We start from the raw sequence: 26,266 nt of genomic DNA, 5'->3' as shown, positions 1-26,266 counted from the left end.
TAAGCGAGAATAGCGAGATCAAACATCTTGTACGTTTTTGTAAAATTTGAATGAATTGAATTTGGCTCAGGATATAAGACTGAAAGCGACCTAGTGTGCTCCTTAAAACAGAATATGAATAATCCTATTGGATATTGTCGAGGGGTTATGTAGAAAGACCTATCTATAAAGAACATTCATTAAATTATTTATTCGGAAATACACTTAAGTTCTTGAGTTGAGTGTTTTGAAAAATTGAAACCAAGATAACACTATCAGATTATTCATTTTTTATATGAGAATAGTCGTATTATTTTTATATCGGCATGTCAAACATCTTGTGTGTAAACATCTTCACATAGAATCCGGTTTAACACATATATTTTGTCTTATTCGATGGTTCAGACACGAATTTCCGCTAATTGGACAAAGTTTTATCACTCTTCTCTGTATTAGCCAACGGCGCCGTCGACCGTCGCGGCATTACAAATACAATAATGAAGTGTGTCAATATCCGATATTAGCAACACAAAGGCGGCGGCAGACTAGTTACAGTTTCCTGGAAGTTGTTGGGTCGATGTCTGAACAGATTCGATTGCGGCTAGCTGTAACGTACGCACAAGTACAGTAGCGACAGCTGTTGTTCACGGAACGGCCCGAGTGTGGCGTGACACTGCGGTAGTAAACCCACGGCACGAGTTCTGCGTCAGCGCTGACTGCGTGGAAATGGCTGCCTCAGCCGTGTCCTGCAGCAACACGTGTTGTTCCCGCGTTGACGTCTTCTTCGCCGTATAAGTATGGACTCCCTACACTAGGCGACGCCGCCTTCACACTACAAGCTACATTTGGTCAGCGATGTGCCGATCGTTTTCAGGAGCATTGTACTACATTTCGAGGTCTCCAGTTATTTACCTGAAGAAGAGATCGGATTGCAGATCACGAAACGTTGTGTTACTGATATTTTGTATCGCTGAACGATGACAAATTCATCACAATCCTTCCATCGCCAAAAACAACAGTCAAACAAAGAATTGTATTACAACTATACAAGAATACTATTGTACTGTGTTGCTAGATTTATTGATGCCGAGTAAAACTTGGTATTCATTGACGTAGAATCATACGGGAAGGAATTGTGGTTTCTCTTTTTTCCTGGAAAGCACTATTGAAGGAGGGATAACAACCTGCAGCTTTTCAGCGCAGTACACGGTATTGAATATTAAGTGGTAGTATGTTAAAAGTTTTCTCTCGACATAATTTCAGTAATAGTTTTGTTTTAAATCTTTAAAGTGCTTGCAATGGCTAATCTTATTCCTGTTCAAAGTTTTCGAATGTTTTAATAGACTTTATTTTTTAAGGAGCCCAATTAACTTCATGTTTAGAATGTAAAGTTTTTAAAGTTCGTGCCAAATAGACTCTATTTTTCGATCAAAGAGGTACAGTTCTTATTGGTGGGGTAGTATCCATCTGAAAACGAAACATTTTAATTAACAAAAAGAACAACACGAAACCAAAGAACAACCAAAACGTTTTCATTTCCTATCTCCAACAGCTGAAATATTAGCAAGGATCTTTTTATTTACCTTGATTTGAGTCTTTGAACGTGTAAACTGGTATCATGTCCTGCAGTATGAACCTTGCTACAGTGTGAACATTGGTACATTGTGAAACTTACTATAGTACGAATTTGCTACATTGTGAGCCTTGCTACAGTTTGCTACAGCGTGAACTTGTTACAGTACGAACTTGTTACATTACGAGTACATTGTGAGCCTTGCTACAGTACGAACTTGTTACATTACGAATTTGCTACATGCGAACTTGCTACAGCGTGAACCTTGCTACAGTACGTGACATTACGAATTTGCTACATTGTGAGCCTTGCTACAGTAAGAACTTGTTACATTACGAATTTGCTACATTGTGAGCCTTGCTACAGTACGAACTTGTTACATTACGAATTTGCTACATTGTGAGCCTTGCTACAGTACGAACTTGTTACATTACGAATTTGCTACATTGTGAGCCTTGCTACAGTAAGAACTTGTTACATTACGAATTTGCTACATTGTGAGCCTTGCTACAGTACGAACTTGTTACTACGAATTTGCTACATTGTGAGCCTTGCTACAGTACGAACTTGTTACATTACGAATTTGCTACATTGTGAGCCTTGCTACAGTACGAACTTGCTACAGCGTGAACCTTGCTACAGTACGAACTTGTTACATTACGAATTTGCTACATTGTGAGCCTTGCTACAGTACGAACTTGTTACATTACGAATTTGCTACATTGTGAGCCTTGCTACAGTACGAACTTGTTACATTACGAATTTGCTACATTGTGAGCCTTGCTACAGTACGAACTTGTTACATTACGAATTTGCTACATTGTGAGCCTTGCTACAGTAAGAACTTGTTACATTACGAATTTGCTACATTGTGAGCCTTGCTACAGTACGAACTTGTTACATTACGAATTTGCTACATTGTGAGCCTTGCTACAGTACGAACTTGTTACATTACGAATTTGCTACATTGTGAGCCTTGCTACAGTACGAACTTGTTACATTACGAACTTGCTACAGCGTGAACCTTGCTACAGCGTGAACCTTGCTACAGTGTAAACCTTACTGCAGTTTTGTGCCGCTCATTGTAGAATGAGTACTCTGTAATCAGTCAAATTCACTAGGTCGTGACTCGTCTCTCGGTGAACTTTCGCTCCGCGCCCGCGCGTGTGCACCGTAAACACACCCGTATCTCTGAGAAACACGAAACTGAATGTTACGTGATGTCGTGAACTTGCTCACTTTGCACGCAATACGGTCTGTCTGATGAATCGTAATGAACTGAACAAGTTGTTATATTCCTGTATGTTTGCCGAACATTGGACACAGTCCGCGGTATTACTACTGAATGTTACGTGATGTCGTGAACTTGCTCACTTTGCACGCAATACGGCCTGTCTGATGAATCGTAATGAACTGAACAAGTTGTTATATTCCTGTATGTTTGCCGAACATTGGACACAGTCCGCGGTATTACTACTGAATGTTACGTGATGTCGTGAACTTGCTCACTTTGCACGCAATACGGCCTGTCTGATGAATCGTAATGAACTGAACAAGTTGTTATATTGTATGTTTGCCGAACATTGGACACAGTCCGTGGTATTACTACTGAATGTTACGTGATGTCGTGAACTTGCTCACTTTGCACGCAATACGGCCTGTCTGATGAATCGTAATGAACTGAACAAGTTGTTATATTCCTGTATGTTTGCCGAACATTGGACACAGTCCGCGGTATTACTACTGAATGTTACGTGATGTCGTGAACTTGCTCACTTTGCACGCAATACGGCCTGTCTGATGAATCGTAATGAACTGAACAAGTTGTTATATTCCTGTATGTTTGCCGAACATTGGACACAGTCCGCGGTATTACTACTGAATGTTACGTGATGTCGTGAACTTACTCACTTTGCACGCAATACGGCCTGTCTGATGAATCGTAATGAACTGAACAAGTTGTTATATATGTTTGCCGAACATTGGACACAGTCCGCGGTATTACTACTGAATGTTACGTGATGTCGTGAACTTACTCACTTTGCACGCAATACGGCCTGTCTGATGAATCGTAATGAACTGAACAAGTTGTTATATATGTTTGCCGAACATTGGACACAGTCCGCGGTATTACTACTGAATGTTACGTGATGTCGTGAACTTACTCACTTTGCACGCAATACGGCCTGTCTGATGAATCGTAATGAACTGAACAAGTTGTTATATTCCTGTATGTTTGCCGAACATTGGACACAGTCCGCGGTATTACTACTGAATGTTACGTGATGTCGTGAACTTACTCACTTTGCACGCAATACGGCCTGTCTGATGAATCGTAATGAACTGAACAAGTTGTTATATTCCTGTATGTTTGCCGAACATTGGACACAGTCCGCGGTATTACTACTGAATGTTACGTGATGTCGTGAACTTGCTCACTTTGCACGCAATACGGCCTGTCTGATGAATCGTAATGAACTGAACAAGTTGTTATATTCCTGTATGTTTGCCGAACATTTGACACAGTCCGTGGTATTACTACTGAATGTTACGTGATGTCGTGAACTTGCTCACTTTGCACGCAATACGGCCTGTCTGATGAATCGTAATGAACTGAACAAGTTGTTATATTCCTGTATGTTTGCCGAACATTTGACACAGTCCGTGGTATTACTACTGAATGTTACGTGATGTCGTGAACTTGCTCACTTTGCACGCAATACGGCCTGTCTGATGAATCGTAATGAACTGAACAAGTTGTATATATTCCTGTATGTTTGCCGAACATTTGACACAGTCCGCGGTATTACTACTGAATGTTACGTGATGTCGTGAACTTGCTCACTTTGCACGCAATACGGCCTGTCTGATGAATCGTAATGAACTGAACAAGTTGTTATATTCCTGTATGTTTGCCGAACATTTGACACAGTCCGTGGTATTACTACTGAATGTTACGTGATGTCGTGAACTTGCTCACTTTGCACGCAATACGGCCTGTCTGATGAATCGTAATGAACTGAACAAGTTGTTATATGTTTGCCGAACATTTGACACAGTCCGTGGTATTACTACTGAAAGACCTACTCTGCTCACTTTGCACGCAATAATTGTCTGATGAATCGTTTGCTGAACAAGTTTTATATTCCTGTATGTTTGCCGAACATTGGACATATTACTACTGAATGTTACGTGATGTCGTGAACTTGCTCACTTTGCATAATACGGCCTGTCTGATGAATCGTAATGAACTGAACAAGTTGTTATATTCCTGTATGTTTGCCGAACATTTGGACACAGTCCGTGGTATTACTACTGAATGTTACGTGATGTCGTGAACTTGCTCACTTTGCACGCAATACGGTCTGTCTGATGAATCGTAATGAACTGAACAAGTTGTTATATATGTTTGCCGAACATTTGACACAGTCCGTGGTATTACTACTGAATGTTACGTGATGTCGTGAACTTGCTCACTTTGCACGCAATACGGTGTCTGACTGATGAATCGTAATGAACTGAACAAGTATATATATGTTTGCCGAACATTTGGACACAGTCCGTGGTATTACTACTGAATGTTACGTGATGTCGTGAACTTACTCACTTTGCACGCAATACGGCCTGTCTGATGAATCGTAATGAACTGAACAAGTTGTTATATATATGTATGTTTGCCGAACATTGGACACAGTCCGCGGTATTACTACTGAAAGACCTACTCTGCTCAGAGCGATAATTTATATATTCCTGTGGTCGTCTATTCAGGTGGCGAGTGTGAGTTAAACCGTGTATAAAATGAGTGCATGTGTCCTGCGTAGTCTTGTTACTAATTGTAGAGTGGTCATTAGAGGAAACCGTTGAAAACCGACAATTCAACGTGATTTTGGGATTTGAACATATTTTAAAGTTGAATCTTTAGCGCTGTAAAGTAACTTTCCTGAACAATAAAATACATCTTGATCACTTCAGATGAAATCACAGCAATTGGAATTAGGCAATTAACACCATTTTGTAATCAGAGCCAAGTAAAAACAGCTGAACATAAAAAAGAGAAATGTTTCCAGTAAGTACATAAAATATAGCTTCAATGAGTGAAATATTTCTATTTGAAGAAAATATTTCCACCAAGAAAAAGAAAATATTAAAACACTTGTATTTTCTTTAAGTTATATTTGATTGAATTAAGCAAAATTATTTCTTTAATCTACCAATAAATGTAAAATGTACGATTTAAAAATAGGCGTTCAGAAAAGGGAGTCACAGACCTCTGTGGCTGAGAGTACTCATGACATAATTTCAATAAATATAACTTTAACCGCTGGCTCCCACTTTGTATTTTTTGTTTAATAACTGTTAATATGCAAATTTTGGTATCTTTACCTACTAGTTCTAGAGATAATATTAGGTATGTAACAAATACAATTTGGCAGCAAACAATAAATGACATATTACTCTACGACCTATGTTTATAAGACATTGCTTGAAAGTATGAGTACCATCAACTATATACGTTTGTAACAACCTTTGTACCGGTCATCAGCCGTGCGACTAAGTCATGAAGAGTTGGGGTGGCTGCAAAACCTCCCCGGATACCAAGATATAAGTGAAGCGAGTAAGCGACTCAGAACATTCGGCACCGGTTATCAGCCGTGCGACTAAGTCATGAAGAGTTGGGGTGGCTGCAAAACCTCCCCGGATACCAAGACATAAGTGAAGCGAGTAAGCGACTCAGAACATTCGGCACCGGTTATCAGCCGTGCGACTAAGTCATGAAGAGTTGGGGTGGCTGCAAAACCTCCCCGGATACCAAGATATAAGTGAAGCGAGTAAGCGACTCAGAACATTCGGCACCGGTTATCAGCCGTGCGACTAAGTCATGAAGAGTTGGGGTGGCTGCAAAACCTCCCCGGATACCAAGACATAAGTGAAGCGAGTAAGCGACTCAGAACATCCGGCACCGGTTATCAGCCGTGCGACTAAGTCATGGAAGGGTAGGGATGGAGGGGGAAGCCTTCCACTTCCACGGTGGGCTATTTCCAGTCTCTCACAGTCTGTCTGGTGTACTAGAACTAGCAGTCAGTAGTATAGTCGGTGCGCGCTCCGTACAGACTTGTGTCGTACTGTACTTGACTTGTGGTACATGATTGCACTTTGCTAATGGTTTTTAGTTTTGTTCATTATCTGTGTCTCCGTTTGTTTCTGTGTTTCTGTTTCATCAGTGTTCTCTCTGGGCGTGTTCCAACTTTGTGTATTCTTGATTGTTGTGTGCTTTGTACAAATTAGGGGAGTTGGTGGTTTCCGGTCGGTCGCCTACGGAGCACGGGTGTGAAGCGGCTGTACGGGAAATTGATGAATAATTCAGTTTTAATTGTTCCCCGAGTGCATTGTTCCGGTAATCCGTAAGGACCACGCCTTGCTCGGGACCAATTAGAAATTTAAATAGTCGCCACTCACGAAGTTCAGGGTTTCTTCTTGTCTTCTCTTTACTCCGGGAGTGTTAAATGTCCACAATGCAACTACCCGTTGGTATTTAATAACATTAATTAATTTAGTGCGATTAATATTAATTATGTACTTGCAAATACATTTTTTTAAGACGTTTGATTATAAAAGTATACTTGTCTGTAGACTTGTCACAAAGAGAGAATTAGTTTACGGTGACTGGTTTGATACATTTAAATCGCTCGAAAATCTAAATTTAAAGTAGTAATACGTTTTTCGAAAACTAAATCTGTTTGAGAGTTAGGTTAGAAAGTAATGTAAAACAATGAATGTAGTATTTTGACGTGCAGTACTGTAAGTACCCACTGGCAGAATTGTAAACTACGAGAAGATATCACAGCTATAAATAGACTGTTAGTCAGCGTGCCCAGAGCGCTTAGCCTCTCAATTCCCGCGGTTGTTTTTGTTTCCATTGTTGTTCTGTTTTCTGACATATCTATGTATCTGATACGCGTTTCCTCCCCCCCCCCACTCACCCCCGTCCTACGACCTGGTGAGCGTGTGTTGTTTCGTAACCCATCGCAGCCGGTCGTTGCAAAATTATTTCCGGCTCTCGTTTAACAGCCGGTTCCACTGTATATGCCACCACCGGTTCAGTTACTGGCCGTGCAATCGCTGCTCCACACCGTCGACAACACTTCAGGAGCATTTTAAATCATTCCATGGAGCAAGTAAAAATTATTTAAATTACAATAATTAGTTGTCAAAATTTCTTAACAGAAAACTAAGAGCCACACCTTAGACCGGTTTATATTCGCATATATGTCATAAATATGTAGAAAATTGCGAGAATGTTTGGAACTAATTTAAAATTAATTGACATTGATTTTTTCCGTTGTTCTCATCATTTTGCATGCTTCCACGTTTAGGGTTTTTATTGGATTTCACCTTATTCGCTTAGTGTGGAAATGTTGCAACAGACTGGGTTTGCTATCTTGGTTATGTACACCATTTTCGCGGTACTTATCTCGCAAGTGTTTGCGAGACATTTCTTATCAGTAAACGCGACAGAACAGTTTCCACACCGTCGCTTCTGGGACGTTAACTCAGGTGTGCGGAATTACCTTTTATAACTGTACGTTCCCCCGTGAGAAGTGCAGTTATATACATAGTCGATTAATTGTCCGGGCGAGCGTATAGACCTGGCCGTGCGGGTTGGGCAACAGCCTGCGGCCTTGGCCCGCGCACTGACTGACTGACAGTGTGAATTGCCTGACATCATCTCTTTTCGCATCCACCCAGTCATCTCATGATTCGACACAATTGGACAAGATTGTGCCAGTATCCGATAGAGCCTAAAACAGGTCGCGCTTTGCAGTAGGGTCGGTGGATTAGTGACAGTTTAGGGCCAGTTGGAACACGTCCAGAGGGGGTTTGGGTTCGCGGTGAGCCTCATCTGAGACCTGTGGCAGGTCGACCTCGGCGTGAACTACGTACGCAACATCCGACACAGGGAGGCAGACCGGGCGGACATTGTCGTGAGCATGAAGACCGCCCCCTCGGAGAGCCCCGCGGGGCTGACCACGGCCAAGTTCATCATGGCGGAGCAGCAAGCGGGCAAGGACAACGGCGTGGAGGCCGGTGACCCCAGGCGCCTGGGGGAGCTGGCCAAGAAGAGCAAGAAGCTGGAGCAGGAACTGGTGAAGAAGTCGAAGAAAGAGGAGGAGCTGGCGAAGAAGGCCAGGAAGGAGGAGGAGATCAAGAGGAAGAAGGAAGAAGAGCTGGCGAAGAAGAACAAGAAGAAGGAGGAGGAAAAGAAGAAGGTTGTGGAAGAAGTGTTCACCAAGACCAGGAAAGAGGACGAAGTGCTAAAGAAGAAAAAGGACGGGAAGAACGAAGAGGTGAAGAATGCCGAAAACGACAAGCAAAATGCGAACGAAAAATCGACTTCCAAGAGCACCAAGATAGTTAATAAAGGTATTGTTAATATCCACATTTTATTAATTTAGTTAAGAATAGATTGGACATCCGGTTTAATAATTGTTTCCAAAACTCTTCCGTATGTTCCTCAATAAACTTCTAGAAAATAATTGAGATTAGAACTTAAATAGTATTTACTAGTCAAGTCCTTTCTCCTCACAGTCTAAACTAGATAGTATAGATACAGCTAGTTGTGCAAGTATCATTGGACCAAAATATAGGTTGCAGTGCATCGTATTTTCCTCAATAGAAATTTATTTCAATGAAGGAATTCAAAACCATTCCACGCTTGAGTTGATTGTAGCTTTTAAGAGCTCCATTAAATGTTCGGTCGATTCGTGGGCTCGATCGTTAAACGGTGCTATATAGAATGTCAGATTTAATATACTGCAGAGGCCGGCGAAATGTCCTCGAGTTGGAGGTTTATAGGTAAAAGTTGGCCGGTGTTGTGGTCCGTGACACGATTATGCGGTGTGTGTGTGTGTGTGTGTGTGTGTGTGTGTGTGTGTGTGTGTGTGTGTGTGTGTGTTTGTTTTTGCATATTTATCAGTTACTGCCACGACAGGTTAAAATACGCGGCTTGAGCAGAGATGCGGTCTTCTCAGCACGCAAGTGCACATTTCTTACCCACCGAGCAACATTCCTCCACGAACTAGAAAGCTAGTGCATTTACTTCTGTGTATCGCATCGCTTTCCAGTGTGCGTATGTCCATGTAAGGCCATTGAAGTACGTGTTGTGTACGTTTAAAAGAGTATGGCGACATCGACACACCTGTGTACACCGGAGTTGTATTTTACATGAGTATTGAAGTGTCAGTTTTGCGTTGTCACAACTTTCGCTTGGAGGACGTAGCCGTTAACGAATCGGAACCAAGGCTGTTAACGCGGCATCAATGCAGATGTATTCCAGCCAGCTGGCAGGTGTGTCGGTGTTGGCGCGGTCGGTACGGCTGGTAGGAGGCAGATAAGCAGATGACATCACCGCAAGGCCGTGTTGATAACGGCGTCGTCGGTGTGTTGTCGAGTGAGCGCTCTGTGCTGGCTGTTGTGTTCGTGTGTTGTCCAATCATTGGTCTGATCGTTTCTTGCTGTTGCATTTCAAGAATATCGACTTTAAAACTTGAATACCTCTTAAATTAGTAATGCAGTTTGAACAACGGTATTATGTATTCACTCTGTGGTAGTAATTAATTTCAAACACCAAATAAATTACTCTAAACGGAGTATATGTAAATTTTCATGGAAATTAGGTTAAATCTAAACATTTAAAAATGATATGCGTGAATTGATAGGAACTTGTAAATAGGCCACGGGATCGATCGGTGACGAATAGTTTAGCAACTGAAGTGATATTACGTTATCAAAGTCGAGAGTGGAGATGGTTGCGTGTCCCAGATTACGGTATCGTTTTTGTAGGAGATGCCGTGAAACCACCGTACCGTACTGTGTTGTGCTAGTGTGCTGCTGTAGACAGTGAGTGATAGTGACAGTGACAGTGATGCACGCCGTCTACCTGAGCCAGGCCGCACTCTCCATACCGTACTGCCAGTGTCGCCTGTACCATGTCGTGTTCGTGGACACCACGCAGGCGCTGTGGTTCGATAACAACTTTGATGCTGATGGTAGGTAGTGGCAACGGAGTCTTATCTGTTTTTCCCCTCCCCAACCACTTACGTGAAAAATGCTGTTCTTGCTAGGTTTGAACCTACTGATTCTGATGGTAGGTAGTGTCTTCAGAGTCTTATCTGTTCATCCCCACCCCAACCGCATACGTGAATCTGGTTGCAATTTTTAGGAGCTCTGGTTCGATAACACCACTGATTCTGATGGTAGGTAGTGTCAACAGAGTCTTATCTCTTCTTCTCCTCCCCAACCACATACATGAATCTAGCTGGTATTTTTAGGAGGTCTGGTTCGATAACACCACTGATTCTGATGATTCATTAACACACAATAACCAGGCCTACCTTTCAAGAAGATGTGATTTGATATTATGATTACATATGCACAGCATCTTCAATGTTTTTTTCATTATTTATCCCACTCTGTCTCTTTTTTATCCCGCTCTGCTGCAGTTATCAAAATGCATTCTTTTCAGTTTAGTTCTTTGGATATGCGGATTCATATTATTGAGGTCGTTCCTTGTCGTTCTCCTGATTAATAAGGAATGTCAAATGGTTCAGTACGGCCATCGTAGAGGCATCAATTGGTTGAGTTAACTCAGAAACTCTTTTCCTTTTTCGTTCAGATGGATTTCAGAGCTCTTTTTCGACACAACTGTTCCTCAGATATCCCACACACATAATCTTCAACATCTCCACTAGAGTGAACTGTCATAAGGACCCTCGTTCTGCTATCGGTTGTTTTGATTTCTTGTGACGGCTAGGTATAAATGACTTACATAATCTGTTATCGGCGGCCATTAGCAGCAAATATTTCCTTCTTCACAATTCCCCGAATAGTGTTGTAGCAATAATAATACACACAACCCTAAAATGTACAAGATAGTATATGAGCAGACTTACGAGAGAGGTGCTAGATGATGTAACCATTTAGAAGTTATATAGTTATGCCGATGCCTCGGAGGCTTTTTCTGTGGGATCCGATGATCTATGAAGAGATTCTGGCTGCTTCAGCAACCGGTATAGCTATCTTAATTTCACTTGGTTCTTGATCGGCGTCACTCGCGTTCTTCGTTAGTAGTATAATTTTATAATAATGCTAAAACTTAGGTTTCTTTAGAGTTTTATCCCCCCAGAAGAGCATCTCTAAAAGAGTTTATCGAAGCTCTTCTGGGGGGAAGTGAATCGGAATTTGCATCAGTGTTGCTTTGACGATCGATGGACTGAAGTTATCGCATGCGTTTGTTATCTTATCTTGTCAGAAACATGGTCAAGTTTACTCAGTTTGGTGTCTCATCTCCAGATTTTTCATGAAGACAATGAAGAGACTGAGTCACTTGCTATTTTGGCAGATTTAGGAGTGCGAAATTGTTTTTGAGAGTTCCTGTCATCCCTGGGCAATATGTTGTCACTTCTCTTTATTTCCTATGAGGGAATATGTTTTCCGTTGTTGTTTGTTGTTGTGTCCGTGACTAAGCTCTTACCTTTTTGATTGAAAAGTAAAGAATTATATTTTTAACTTATTCAGACTCTTCTCTTCTTTGTTTAAAATTTGTTTTTGACGATTAAGGCATTGTGAAGGAAGCACAAGGGGGTTTTCGGACATTTGCCACAGTTTTAGTGATATAGAAATTAGTAACACAACGTTTCGAATCTACAGTCTGATCTCTTCATCATGTGGATACCTAACCTGACCGATAACAACAATGTAGGTTAAAATAAACAAACTATATAAGAGCGTTTTGATACGCTTGTTTGTGTCAAGTTGTGTGTCAACTCCATGCACATTACCTCTAAAACACGTATTTAATATAAACAAATCACTTGCTTATTGAAGCCGTATTAAAGAATACAGATAACAAATTCTGCACTGAATGACCAACCACAGAAAACTGACCGGAGACAAATGGTTATTGTCAAGGCAGAAACAAGATGGGGGCAAACAGGACAAGGAAGTGAGCCTTTTTATTATTGGTTCATTCTGGACGAACTTCTTAAATCTATCGATTTATTAAAATATCTAATCTGGTTGATACTTTAGGTTGCTTTGTTAGATTATTTCCCAGACTTGGCAAGTAAGTAGGCCTAATTTCGACTGGTGGTTGAGTGATTAGTTGGTGGGCTAATTTAATGTATGATCTGTTCTTTGCGGAAATAAGTGGGTGTCTGTAGACAACTCAGATGGAGCTTAGTTTTTATCCGGATACGTAGTGTTTTTGTATCTTGTCCTAGCCGGCCAAGGTAATAAAAATAGAGGCAATCCATTCCCTTCGTTCGCCTTAGGATAGGGTGCGTACATTTCCAAGATTTCTGATATGGTGTTACCTCAGAGGTGGGTCATTTATGTATACCTTCAATGCTCCTTTGAAGCCTCAGCTTCTGTAATCCATTTGGTTGATCATATTTTAATGTAATTCTGATTTCCGGAGTATTGAATTTAAGTTTTCTTTCGTTGTCGAAAGGAAGTTATCTGTGTCGCGTTGCTTAAATTTAGTAAATGTAATGGAGAAAAACTCAATAAAGCATAAAAATGAAAAGTAGTCGCGAAAAAAGGCTCTTCTTGAATATTCAGTCCGTCTTACTCCTTGCCTAGTACTGTACATTCCAACCGTGGGGCAAGATAAGAAGCAAGTCTTATCTCGATGTAGGGAGCACTCACTACAATTTTCCCTCTTATTTGTGGACATTATCAGGTGTTCTATTTTAGTCGATGACACAGTCTTTGCTCATGCCGATAAGTTATATTTCCTAAGCGCTCCGCACGACTTATCAGCAATGATTATTTTATCACTGGATGTTTAACGGAGAGTGTCCCACTTTCAACTTGAGATGTCGGGGCGTAGAGTTTTCAGGGTCAACCCCCGGTTCGCGGTCAAGAGGTCCTCGTTATTTATAGAATTCCTGTTACATATAATGTAACATCTGACTGGCAGATATATCCCACCATGTTTATATTCTTAAATCGTTCAGTTTTACTTAATGTTTAGTTATACAGAGTTTCAGGTCACCCGTTTTTGTCTAACTACCAAACGGATTGGTGCAGTGGAGAGGTTTATTTTTAGAAAAATATTCTACTATTCAAATAATTCGATAAAATTAATAATTTTACGTCTTAATAAAATTATTAATAAATTGAGTAATTTTATGAAATTAGGATCTTAGGTTCGAATTAACAAAAAATCTATATTTACTCTCTACCTCTTGTATTCAATATTTTGACTAAACAAAAATTATCTACTTCTCTTCGAGAATGATGACCAACATATAGATTAGAATTGGAACGTAAATTACTATTTAAATTAATAATACTTTTTGATGCTCGAAATTTGCTTTCTAATGATAATCCAATAAAATTTTGTATAATGATACCAGATTCAAAAGATAATTGTTACTTTTGTACAGTAAAAATGTCCGTATCAAAAATGTATTTAAAATGAATAGTTAGTTGTGTGGCACATACGTTAATTAATTGTGCTGTGAGCTTTAGGGAAGCATCACTTGTGAGTGTCTGTCTGTCTGTCTGTCTGTCCGCACGATATCTTGAAAACGAACTGACATATAGACTTCCAATTTTGCATGAAGCTTCATTTATATATGATGAACATGATTTCAATGATCGTGCATGTCAATCAGTTCGATTTGGCTGAGCGTTAGCGAATATCTTTATATTGGTATATGAATAATTGTGATGAAAACGAGACAATAGATGTTCAAACAAACCGTGTACAGTATACGCGATTTTATTGTGACACTTTTATTGTGAAAATATAATAGAATGTGGAGTGTCTATTAAAAGTCGGTGACAATATTTGACTTCAGTGTACTCTTACGTTGTAATACCCTCGCTCACCTACGGGAACCTTTATTTTAACTGTGCTATAAAACCTAACTTATTCAACAAAATATGAATGAATCATAAGCCAAGATATCTCCAGAAAGATTTCATTAGTACACTTTGAATTTTGCACGAAACTTCATTTCTACATAGATAAGTTTGAGTTCTATGGCGGTGCATGCGGTTTTGCTGGACAACTGGAGAATGAAATGAGCTTTGTATGGATTGGACATTTTGCATGCAACCTCAGCGAAGCCTGTTACGCGACACGTGGTGTGGCGTACTCTTACCTTGCTTAATAGCCGTACAATATGGGCTGTAACTTTTTGTTACATGGATTTCCATTGCCTATTCTGGTGCAAGAGAGAGATAAAACATGTTACACTTGTAGTGCTCAATGTGCGTAGTTTTCCAAATAGATTTGAGTCTTGATGTTGACTCTTTGATCTACCGTGACAATTTTTTGACATGATTCAGGATATAGAACGTTGTATTCCCATCTGTCTTATCGTATTGTTATTTATGTTAATGATCTAAAATCTAAATTTCTTCCAACCTTACCCAGAGGCAATATTCTACACAGGTAGAATAGAGTAACTGAATCAGTTTTCCTAGCCACATATCTGGAAACTTTCATGGTGTGCAATCTTGGATATTCACGTTCTTTCCTTTATCAATCGAGGAAACTCTCATAGCAGAATGGGAGATGTTTAAACGTAAACTCTCGTAGCAGAATAGGAGATGTTTAATCGTAAACTATCATAGCAGAATGGGAGATGTTTAATCGTAAACTCTCATAGCAGAATGGGAGATGTTTAAACGTAAACTCTCATAGCAGAATGGGAGATGTTTAAACGTAAACTATCATAGCAGAATGGGAGATGTTTAATCGTAAACTCTCATAGCAGAATGGGAGATGTTTAATCGTAAACTATCATAGCAGAATGGGAGATGTTTAAACGTAAACTCTCATAGCAGAATGGGAGATGTTTAATCGTAAACTCGCATAGCAGAATGGGAGATGTTTAATCGTAAACTATCATAGCAGAATGGGAGATGTTTAAACGTAAACTCTCATAGCAGAATGGGAGATGTTTAATCGTAAACTCTCATAGCAGAATGGGAGATGTTTAATCGTAAACTCTCATAGCAGAATGGGAGATATTTACATGTAAACACTCATAGAGCAGAATGGGAGATGTTTAAACGTAAACTCTTATAGCAGAATAGGAGATGTTTAAACGTAAACTCTCATAGCAGAGTGGGAGATGTTTAAATGTTAGAAATCTTTTCCTTTCGACGAAAAATTGAGCAACCATAGTTTTGTTGAACACTTCTGAGATAATACTTCAGGCTTAGTACATCATGTTATATGTACTGCTTGTCCATTTATTACTGTGAGTTTTTGGTTCATCGTACCAGAATACTTGGTTGAATACAGGATCTTCATGAGAAACCTTCCTTGAGACAAGTAAAATTAATTCAGTGTGGCGCTGGAGTTGAGCACATTGCTTTAACTCCTTGGTGACATTTGACAGGGGATTAGTTTGGAAGGTTTTCTTGAATTGACTGACATCTGAGTCGAGTGATGCATTATGATTGAATAAAAATACAATTGGTCTATAGAGCAGTTACACATTCTGCAACAGTTTCTTTATTTCACTCAGAACGCCTTTCTAATTATTTGTATGGTATTGAGTCCCAGTTTCTTACACGAGTTACAAGTCTTTCAATATGAAACAGAATCAGAAATTCGATTTGCATGCAAACCCGATCTGTAAATTTCGTAAATGTTTATCGAATACTAAAATAATTCACGAAGCCTATTTGTTAGTAAACTAAATATAATAATTGATTACAGTATATAACTGTGAAAATACACCACAGCACTCCTCCTGACTTCTGTTAGTGAAGACTATGAAAACTGGTTGGTGAAAATAATAATCCATGCAGTGAATTAACCTTGACCAGAGAAACGCAAGTAAACGGTCGGTTGTGGTTGACAATATAAAATAACTAACAATAACCTCTATTCATGTAGGATACAAGAATCTATATCCTTTCACTTTCCATTGTTATTTAATATGCGCACTTATCAAGTAAAATATCAACATTTTAACCTAGTTTTAGATTAATACCACAACTTAGGTAACTGGTATTCATAAGTATGAGAAAACAACTTGTACAGTATTTTTTATTTTGAGATACCTATCTCAATCTTGTAGAAACAGTGCACTGATCTTTTTAGATACTCTGAAAGCATTTTTAGTATAGTTTCTAATCCTGATAATTACAACCCTTTCGATCCTATTTGACAGGCAGAACCGAAATAAATACCGTAGTCCAGTTTTCGGTTCGGTTTGTGGTACTATGCATAACTCGTTAGCAACCCCCGTTCTTAATGGTGTCCCTCAGGGCTCCATATTGGGACCCGTCATTTTTCTCATATACATCCAAATACTAATTTTGTTCTACACATAAAAATTAGATAAAACATTCATATGAAGGTATGTTATTTAATAAAAAAAATATATCTTTTGAACCAGTTAAGATAATGTTGAGAAACTATATAACTGTATTAACCTTTAGTGGACCTTTTTTGAAAATAAAATACCAAAAAACCTGTTTCAAAATGTCGTCTATTTAAAGTGTCTAAAGTCAAATCATAAAAAACCGATATAGTTATAAAAAAATGCATAGAATACATACTGTTTAGTCATTTTTATACCAACATCAGTGGTACCGTTGTCAAAGAAATCCGTGACCGTATAAGCGAGCACGATCACTTTATAGATATGCTTAAACAAGCCGGGAGCAACTAAGATTTTGTCTTTTGATAAGCATCAGCTGTTTTAAATAGGTTTAAAACATTTTTCAAGATACCAATTATTTTGAAATTGTTGTATAATTCCAACGTTACTTTTTCTAACAAAATCCGGCAACGCATAAGCGAGCACGGCCACTTTCTAAGCGGCGTTCCTAACTGGATGGCAAGATCAACGGAAGCTGCTGTAACCGGCAAAAAGGTGTCTATACTGATCGGCCGTGAAAGTTTTAATCCTCGGAACTTAAACTTAGGACTCGCCGACCAGATGCTCTTTTTACATAACATTCTTTGGCCATTCCATAGATAGTGTGATTTTACCTTAGCTTGGATGTTCATGTTGACTCGATTTGCAGGACATTACGGTTGGTACGTTATGCGTTTGATCGACTTGCACATATCTACTCTCAGGTGCGGTGTAATCTTCTGAGGGATTTTCTTCCAAGGCTAGTTTTCTTCAGGATGTTGAAATGGTTTTTTTAACGGCAATTGTGCAACTGAAAAGCCGTGAATAATGCAATCTTATTGTATGTGTTAGCCATACGTTTGAGATAATAAAAGGGCAATAAAACTATAAAATTGCCAGAGTATTAATAAAATAGCCAAATTGTGTTGCTAGGCAAATGGCTTTGATTTGAAAGGTCATAATTCTTCACTATGCAAGTTTTGCAGCGCGAGCTATCTGTCCGTTTAGGTACCGTAATGAATCGTTTTGTATTTAGTGCTTGTTGAAAGAAGCGGCACGCATTGTGAAAGTCTACAATGGTTTCAATCGTAATGTGGAAGAAATTAGCTGTATTATTTTAACTAGGCAAACAATAGTGATAATACTAATGGTACTACATTAGTCATTCAACAGATTTGTCATGCACATCTCTCGTAATATTGTTGGTTACGATGAAAATACACACAGCCTGTAGATCATGACTATACGATACAATCTTCTTCTTTTTAATACTGCGATAGAATATACAACCCGTTTACTTTCATGGAATATCTATCTACAATTATAGTAATTTGTAGTAAAAACTAGCAGTTTTAGAGGAAATGTTTCCTACTGCATCTAACTCTGAACTCAAATTTTGATAAAGGTTTCATCATAGAATTTAATAATTATGAATTTTTGGCATCGGTAAATTTGAGTTTTAATGAGTTTTATCCGTCAGTAAAGAACCTCCTTCTGCAGGAGTGCATACATTTTGCTAGCAGAACAATCCGTAGTGAATTTGCTCTATACTTGAAATAAGGTCGTTCACGCGCTTAGCTCTCAAACTGGCAATCGACATTATACAGTGCTATCGACCTAAATCATTTTAAAAGTGGCAATCGTCGTTATAATGTCGATCTGACAGAAACGTTAAATCCTTTAGATGCCGTTTCCGTTAAATTTGATGTATGGCTACGTTGATGTATTTATAACACATAGTATGAATTTCAGTACATTAAAGAAAAACCAATTGTATATTACAGCTGTAGGAAGCGTGGAGTGACCATCTGATCGCGTTAAAGGTTGTTCACGAAATTTCTAACCCAACACGTTCCCCGCCTAGTTGTATACTCTTCACTGTAATGGCTTGCACATTGGGTCTTCTTCTACGCTATGGAATTGCTAAGTCCGACTCAGCCTAATCTGACTAATCTGACAGTCACGCTAGAGTGACACAGCGGATCACGTTTTTGTGTGCAGACACAATGGGGAGTCAGGCCGCTCAGCGGATCACGTAAGTACGCATGGCGCCTGGTGGTGGGCGGCAGCAATTAGATGACCTTGGCAGTCAGCAGTTTCACAACACCGACTTATATAATATATCTCTTGTCAGTTACATGTCCGTCTGTCTGTCTGTCTTGTGCAGTGCTTTTATTTTCGGTCGGGACTGAGGCCGCCTCAGGGAGCCCACGCTGCACACTTCGCGGCATTCTCCCTGGAGACGGAAGTTTTTATTCTTGTTATTGGCCAGACTAATACAATAGCCTCCTCCTTCACGTGTAGCCTACATACGTTTTGCCAGCAAATACATCCGTAGTTACTTGTACTATACTTAAAACAAGGTCTTTCAAGCGCTTAGCCCTCAAACTGACAATCGACATTATAATGTCGACCTAAATCGTTTTACAACTGGCAATCGACATTATAATGTCGATCTGACACGCGCGTGTTTTGACAGTTCATAAATCAATACTACCGCCACTTTTATATACTGTTTAAGACAGAAAGAATTGATGGTTTCAATGGTACAATTTGTTTTTCTGTTTTGGCAACAGTGATGTCACAGTGACGTCATAATCTTGCCAGAAAGATCGGGTTCGTGTAGTTATTTTGAAAATGAGTGATATGTCATGGGTATGGTTTTCAATGTTGGTTCATAGCTTGTTATAGTTTTGTTTTACTCTGCTATGCTAAAGTTTAGTATATTTTTAAATATTTATTGTAAAAGTGATATATTTGTTAGTTTAAAAAAAATATCTTATCCATTGTAACAAATTTAGTGTTTGTTATTTTTATTAATTTATTTTTTGTTTTGTAGTGCATATTAATTCTCTTAGTTTTGGTATATTTTGAAAACATTTAGTGTAAGAATTATGGTTTGTAATTTTTTTTCAAAATTACCGTATCTGTAGTAAGTAACAAATACTACTGTTTGTCGTGTAGTATTTGTGGTTTTTACTGTATAAATGTAATTTTCCTTTGAGAGTACCTGGATACTATTATATATTTTCTGAAACTGGTTAAAATGAAGAATAAATTGTCTATATCAGATTCCAATATTTATAATATTATCACAGTTTACCAGGGACAGTCCCACCACTAGAAGAAATAGGGGAACCTTATATTCTTTCGCTGAAGTGGTGGGCATTCGTTGCAACGGACGCGTTGTCATGACAGTTACATGAAATCTTCTAATGTTTCTTTGTCCCAGTTCAGTTAGTAGCTGCAGTTCCAATTGTGACGACTCCCCTGTAAATGGTACACGCCTGTCCTCGTCGGTTCACAGTCGCCTGATGGGAGCAGTGGCGTGGAGATGGGCGTGTACCATTGTACTCGTGTCGTGTTCCATTGAGAATCGTAACGTTATCATCATGCATTAATTAAACCCAGTACATCAATAGGTATTGAAACACGGTTCAGGACGATATTTTAGTTACATCCATCGATATTACTTAGTCATCAAGACAAAGCTGGCGATGAGTTTATTCTCAGACGACAAAGCACTTTTGAATCGTATTTTCCTGTTGTACACGTTCTCAGAAGCTGTGTCGTAAATCACACTGGGTAGGCCAAGGTCTTCACCGTGTGTGCATGGCGTCAACAAGTGGCTGTGAAGCTTTTAGGCGCATTTACTGTTCATGTTGGAACAATATTTGAATTATTGCTGAGTCGACAGATATAAATGGTAATACAACTCAGAATAAAATTAATATCGTATAAAAATGATTGATTAAACATAATTATGCGATAGTAGAATTGGAGGAAAATGGTAGCAATTAACCATGTAGTTATGGAAAGTACGTACTTATGTATGAAGACATGTACCACTCTATTTGAAGTCAGAGTTTGAGCAATATTTTCATTCTCTGTTTTCTACAATTTCTTTATTAACGTAGAATCTCTCTATGGTATACTATAATTAATTAAGGTGGAATCAATGGCGGTTTTCTTGCGTGGCTACGGTCATTTTTTATTCACTTGAGAAGTGATTTGCTATTACAGTAATAGTTTTTATTAATTGTACAGTACACATGGTGAATAAAAATTCAGGATCCACCCTCAATTTTGTTCTAAAGTTTATATAAAGAGATATCCTTATGGTAGTGGTGCAGTGTGGGAAGTAAGCTCATTTGGTGATTTTGAAAATGTTTTGTGTCAGCCAAAAATGCGGGATTTTGGGAGTAACTCAAAAATTAAAAATTAAAACCCCTCTGAAGGGACCCCTCATTTTGAAGAGCATAACACAACTTAAAGAAATGGCGCTATCTCTTTCCCATACAAAGTTTCGAGTTTCTACACGTCGAGTAGATTAAGTTAGGTCTTAGGAACTAACAATATTCACCTTACACTTGTGTTTTAGCGTAATAACACCGTTGTACAGTTCAGAGATTTCGGCCTCCAACTCCAAGTAGTTGACTTAGTTGATGTAGGCAACCTTGGAGGCGTGAGACAACAAACGGAGAGAGTAAACATTCTCCAGTGTGTTCAGTATGGCCACGTCACTGTATCCAGCTGTGTAGTAAACAGTTTTGAACATATCAAAAGTCTCTGCAAGAACGGAGCCAAACACAGAAAAAGAAAGCAAGTGCAGTCAACCGCTCATTCCACATTTTGTTCCTTAAAAGTTTTGGACCCGTTTCAATGTTGAGAACGATCTTACAGCAGTACATGTCAGTAATACTGAATTATTAAAATAATAATATTCCTTTACTAAGAAAGTAATTTATAAATTGAAAATTTGTGGGGAGAGGGATCCGGACCTCTTGGACCCCCTCGCTGGCTACGCCCTTGTCGCTGGGTACTTTATGTGACATGTACCATGGAAGCGTCTAAGACAGATCAATAACATTTGAATATTTTTCGGAAGTGATATCGATGCGATTATTCTCCAGCCATCGAGATAATCCTATAACCGGTAGTAAAACTGAGTGGTATATTTTCACCAATCCGATATAGAGCTCCGTTTAGAATTTCATTATCATTATTATGTGGAATAATCTTCATAATGTGTTGCAATAAGGCTTTGTTCAGCGCGTGTGTTTTTCATTGTGGATGTTATTCCCGTCTCTTCTGTCCATTCAGCTCTTAAGTCCTGTTCTTATTACACAGGGCGAATCCGATAAACGGGGATGTGAATACTAACATTTTTTGTCCATTACACATGGGGTCGCAAAGTTTCGTTTCCAAGAAAATTGACAATTTGTGAAATGCCTCCTTGTAGGCAACACGTAGTGTTCCGTTTGAAAATCGTCCAGGAAAAACGCTAAGCTGCTGAAACTAAATGTCTTACTTCTTCTTAATTACAAATTAAAGAACCACTTCATGCAGACAAGAATGTAAAAAAATATTAATGTAGAAAGATATATTCTTTCAAAAAGTAAGACAGCCGATGTTACGATGAGCTCAGCTTTGCATCGACACAAACGGGAGAAATTTTGAACATTTGCTGTATTAGTAAAGTTTTACATTCTTGTTCACATTATGTTGTTAGTGTATGTGTTATTACGAAGGAAAAACGTTTTGCCTACGAGGAGGCGATTCACAAGTTCTCAATTTCATTGGAAACGAAACATTTGCTACCCCATGTGTATTGGACGGAAAGAAGTTTGTATTCACATCATCCATCGAACTCTGAAAGAATGCGCACTGTTATCGGAATCACCCTGTAGCTACTAGAAGGTTTCGCTTCTCTCCCTTCAACTGCATTACAGCGCTACTGTAGGAAGTTGGCAAGACTTTTAGCGTTTGATGCGAATGTTGAGTTTAGCTCCAGTTAACCTTCCTCTTACGTAAAACACTGTTGCAGACTTGACTCCTGAAATCGGAAGTCATGTTCGTCTGAAGAGATCCAAAGAAAGTCGGCGACGAAGAACGAAGAAAGAAGTTCAAAATGAACTTCCCCCCCACCCGCATCGTTTCGAGATCAGAGACACCCACGAAAAGTTGTGCAATGTAGATGAAGAGGTATTCTCATTGTCTCATACGGTGCACAATCCAGTGCACTACGATGAAGATCCCCAAAGCATGGTGGAGCAACCGTGACTTCTACACATAAGGCAGCTGTGGTGGGAAAGGCTGATTTGATGCGATTGTTGAGTTTAGCTCCAGTTCATACATTCACATCGGATCAGTCCTTCCCACAATAGTTGCTTTTAGCGTGTGTTTCTCACTTTTGAAGGAAACAGGATTTTTTTCCGGACATTTGTCATCGTTCAGTGATACAAAAACTCAGTAACACTACGTTTCGAGATCTGCAATCCGATCTCTTCTTCAGGTAAATAACTAATCTAACACATATTACAAACTGGGTTAAAATAAAGAAAACAACAGAGCGTTGTGATACGCGTAAGTCAGGAATCACAACCACCATGTTGTGTGTCAACTTCACTAACTCTAAAACATGCACTCTGGTATGATTTTTTTATTTGAACCTAGTTTGTAATTATTTGTTAGGTTAGTTATTTACCCGAAGAAGAGATCAGATTGCAGATATCGAAGCCATAGTGTTACTGATGGTATTGTATCACTGAACGATGGCAAATGTCCGGAAAATCCTGTTTACTTCACAATCTTTCTATCGTAAAAAACAAACTTAAAACTTGTATTATAATTTTGCTTCCAAGTATTGTATTGTTCTCAAGAGTTCTTCGTGTCCACTAATCAATGCGTGGCTGTAATCCACCACACAGTGGTCAGGTCTCGCTGAAGTGCGCAGAGCCGTTCTTAGCCTATAATTCCGTGACTGAAGGTCACCTTGGATTCCGCCGGGCGCGAGCCGTGCAGTATTGCGGGCCTTGGCGGGTTTTTTGGCAGTTTCCGGCCTTGAGATGAATATGTCCGCCGCGCGCCGGCGGGAATCTGTGTCACTGTGATGTGTGATGCAAGTGTGATGGCTGGCGGCCGCCATTGTGTTTTGTGTGGAAGTCGCTAGGTTTGTTTGTTTATGGTTGTTCCAGTTTTATTATTCAGTCGCCTCACAGTGTTTCTGGTACTAAAGCTGTAACCATGAAACGTTCTGTGAGTAAACATTATGTCCGAAGACATTTTACAGATTTTTCCAAGAATGGAATTTCCAAACTTCTCCCATGTTAATGTTTTTGTTTTGTATGTTGCAGGTAAGAAATCGAGTATGTTTAAGGCCGTCTCATGTGTAAGTTAATCTACTTCTATGATAGTTTATAAAACAATGTCTAGCCATTCAAATTATGCTATAGTAGTTTGGTGTAAAAAAATGGGTCGCGCTCTCGAACTATTTTACTGGATTTCTAATGAGATTTTATGAAGTAATTCACTAAATAGTTTGTAAGAACGATATTATCTGGATATAACAGAAATGCAACATCCAGGATCCTGATTTTCACACTCTGTCTCTGATGTTTTGTGTTTTTGATATGCTTCGCCAACAACCGACGTTTCATTGACGGTGTGCAGTAGATCACTATCAATATGACCATCCATTTCACACATTTGTGTAGCTGTACAAGGGGGAGGGGGTGGAATTCAGAAAACCTGAATTTGGTAAAAGGAATTTTGATCTTTTGTGGAAAATAAGGCAATATTTAGTTTTTTTAACGATTTGGGTCAATCAATATATGTAATATGAACTCCGTAGATATTTTTAATCATCTATACGAGATGTGTAGTTTAAGTGTAATAGGTTAAAGTGTTAAAATTATTGGGAGCGTAATATTGATATGGGTGTAAAATTGGTTATACTACACGTGTTTGACGTGTTTACAAACAGAGAAAGGACTTGACAACGCAACGTCTTCTGTTGAGGCAGGTCAGTGAGTACTGAGCGACACCTACAGTAGTCACGTGTCGTGACACCTCGACTTCCGGTCGAACATTCACCTTCCGCCCGCCAGAGGTTTCACTTCCGCTCATCTCTCGGTCTCCGGTTCCCATTGTTTCTCTCGCCCACCTTTCACTCACCCGAGCTTTGCTCGGAGCCGCCGCCGCGGTCGCAATTATCCCATTTACCGTGATGATTATGGTCCACTCGTAAATTCACAATATCTTGCAGCTTTCACCCAATATCTCTCTTTTCAGGGTTTCACGACCCTCTCTATCTCTCTCGCGGCTTATTGTTTGAGCGTGCTGTTTCCCCCGTTTCCTCTCTACGCGGCGTGGTGTGTCGGCTGTAAAATCTGGTAAACGGTATGCATATTCTGTTCAAGTAGCGAAACACGGCTAGAGTAATATACACTTGTTCACTCAGGTAGACTACAGCACGGCGCCCACTGCGAAAGTACAAGTCTAGCTCGGCCCGAATTTGTTAGAATGTTAGGAGGGATTTTTTTGGGTAACCCAGTCTGAGTCGGCCTTTTTGTATAGTCAACACACATGCAAATTAAACGGACACTCGCTCACTGCGACCGGCCCACCTCAGCCCGGCTCAGGCTGGCCTGGGCCAGGCCGGTCGCAGTGGGTGCTGCTTACACAAAGACCGGTGCATTGCACTGCAAAATATACACATTAAAATGTTTGTATAATTTTCACCCCTACTCGTATTAATTTCCACTGAAATCCGTTGACGTGTTTTCCTCATTTTAAAACAATTCTACAAATATGGAGCGGGTAACCTACGATAATGTTTTCGTGTTCCTTCATTAAACATTTTACACGTTAATAAATATACAACGTACAAATTACCCATCGTTTGTCGTTCGTGGGCTTATTTTAAAGAAAATCTGGAGTCGTAATTGATACTGTTAAGTAGTAATAATATATTACGGCATTATAAATATTTATTTTAGTTAATTCCTTTATATGGGGCGGATTAAACAAACTGTGTACAAACGTACATTTAGGTTGATCCTGGATGTTCCATAAAACATAAATTTTAATTCATACGAAGGAAATACATTTTAGGCCATTTTCTCACGACTAAAATTATTTGTAGTCTCGGCATTTTTTCAAGCTGTCCAGTTTTGAAGATACGATTTGTACGTTTCAAAATCTCTTTACGGTTTCCAAAGTTGTAGAATAAAATATCCTCAAATAGGTTTTACCTCTTGTATATAACCGCTTGTGGGAACTGGTACTTTGAAAGTAAAACAAAAATGTATAGGGGAGAGGGGGAATAGCCGCGGTCTGTTATAATCAGGCTGCGAGTATGCGTAGTGAACAGGGGTAGACGTGGCCGCATTTCCTGAGCAGAGAAAGTGTATGACAATATTTGTCTCAATAACTAATAGAACTTAAATATTGATGAAAAGTTAAGAATTTAAAGAATTAAGTAAAACGCGTGTTTAAAAAGTTGGTTATTATTTAGGACTTAATACATTCAGTTCGGGAA

General features: G+C 39.3%; 1 protein-coding gene across 10 annotated transcripts in view; it reads left to right on the top strand.

Annotated features, from left to right (window-relative positions):
• Positions 1-6,566: 6,566 nt before the first annotated feature.
• The window catches only part of LOC124358997 (actin-binding LIM protein 3), a 140,292-nt gene continuing 120,592 nt past the window's right edge, over positions 6,567-26,266 (top strand). For 4 of the 10 annotated variants that reach the window (XM_046811304.1, XM_046811300.1, XM_046811307.1 and 1 more), the window contains exons 1-2: positions 6,588-6,715; positions 8,470-8,974. In XM_046811304.1, coding sequence (XP_046667260.1) covers positions 6,713-6,715; positions 8,470-8,974 — 508 coding nt within the window. In that variant the 5' untranslated portion in view covers positions 6,588-6,712. Of the gene's footprint in view, positions 6,716-8,469; positions 8,975-10,108; positions 10,600-26,266 lie in introns of those variants that run through there. The other 6 variants (XM_046811305.1, XM_046811299.1, XM_046811301.1 and 3 more) reach the window with 3 other exon arrangements.

Source organism: Homalodisca vitripennis, chromosome 4, assembly GCF_021130785.1.
Source record: "Homalodisca vitripennis isolate AUS2020 chromosome 4, UT_GWSS_2.1, whole genome shotgun sequence".
Taxonomy (NCBI): Eukaryota; Metazoa; Arthropoda; class Insecta; order Hemiptera; family Cicadellidae; genus Homalodisca; species Homalodisca vitripennis.
This window is presented reverse-complemented; position numbering and strand designations above follow the sequence as displayed.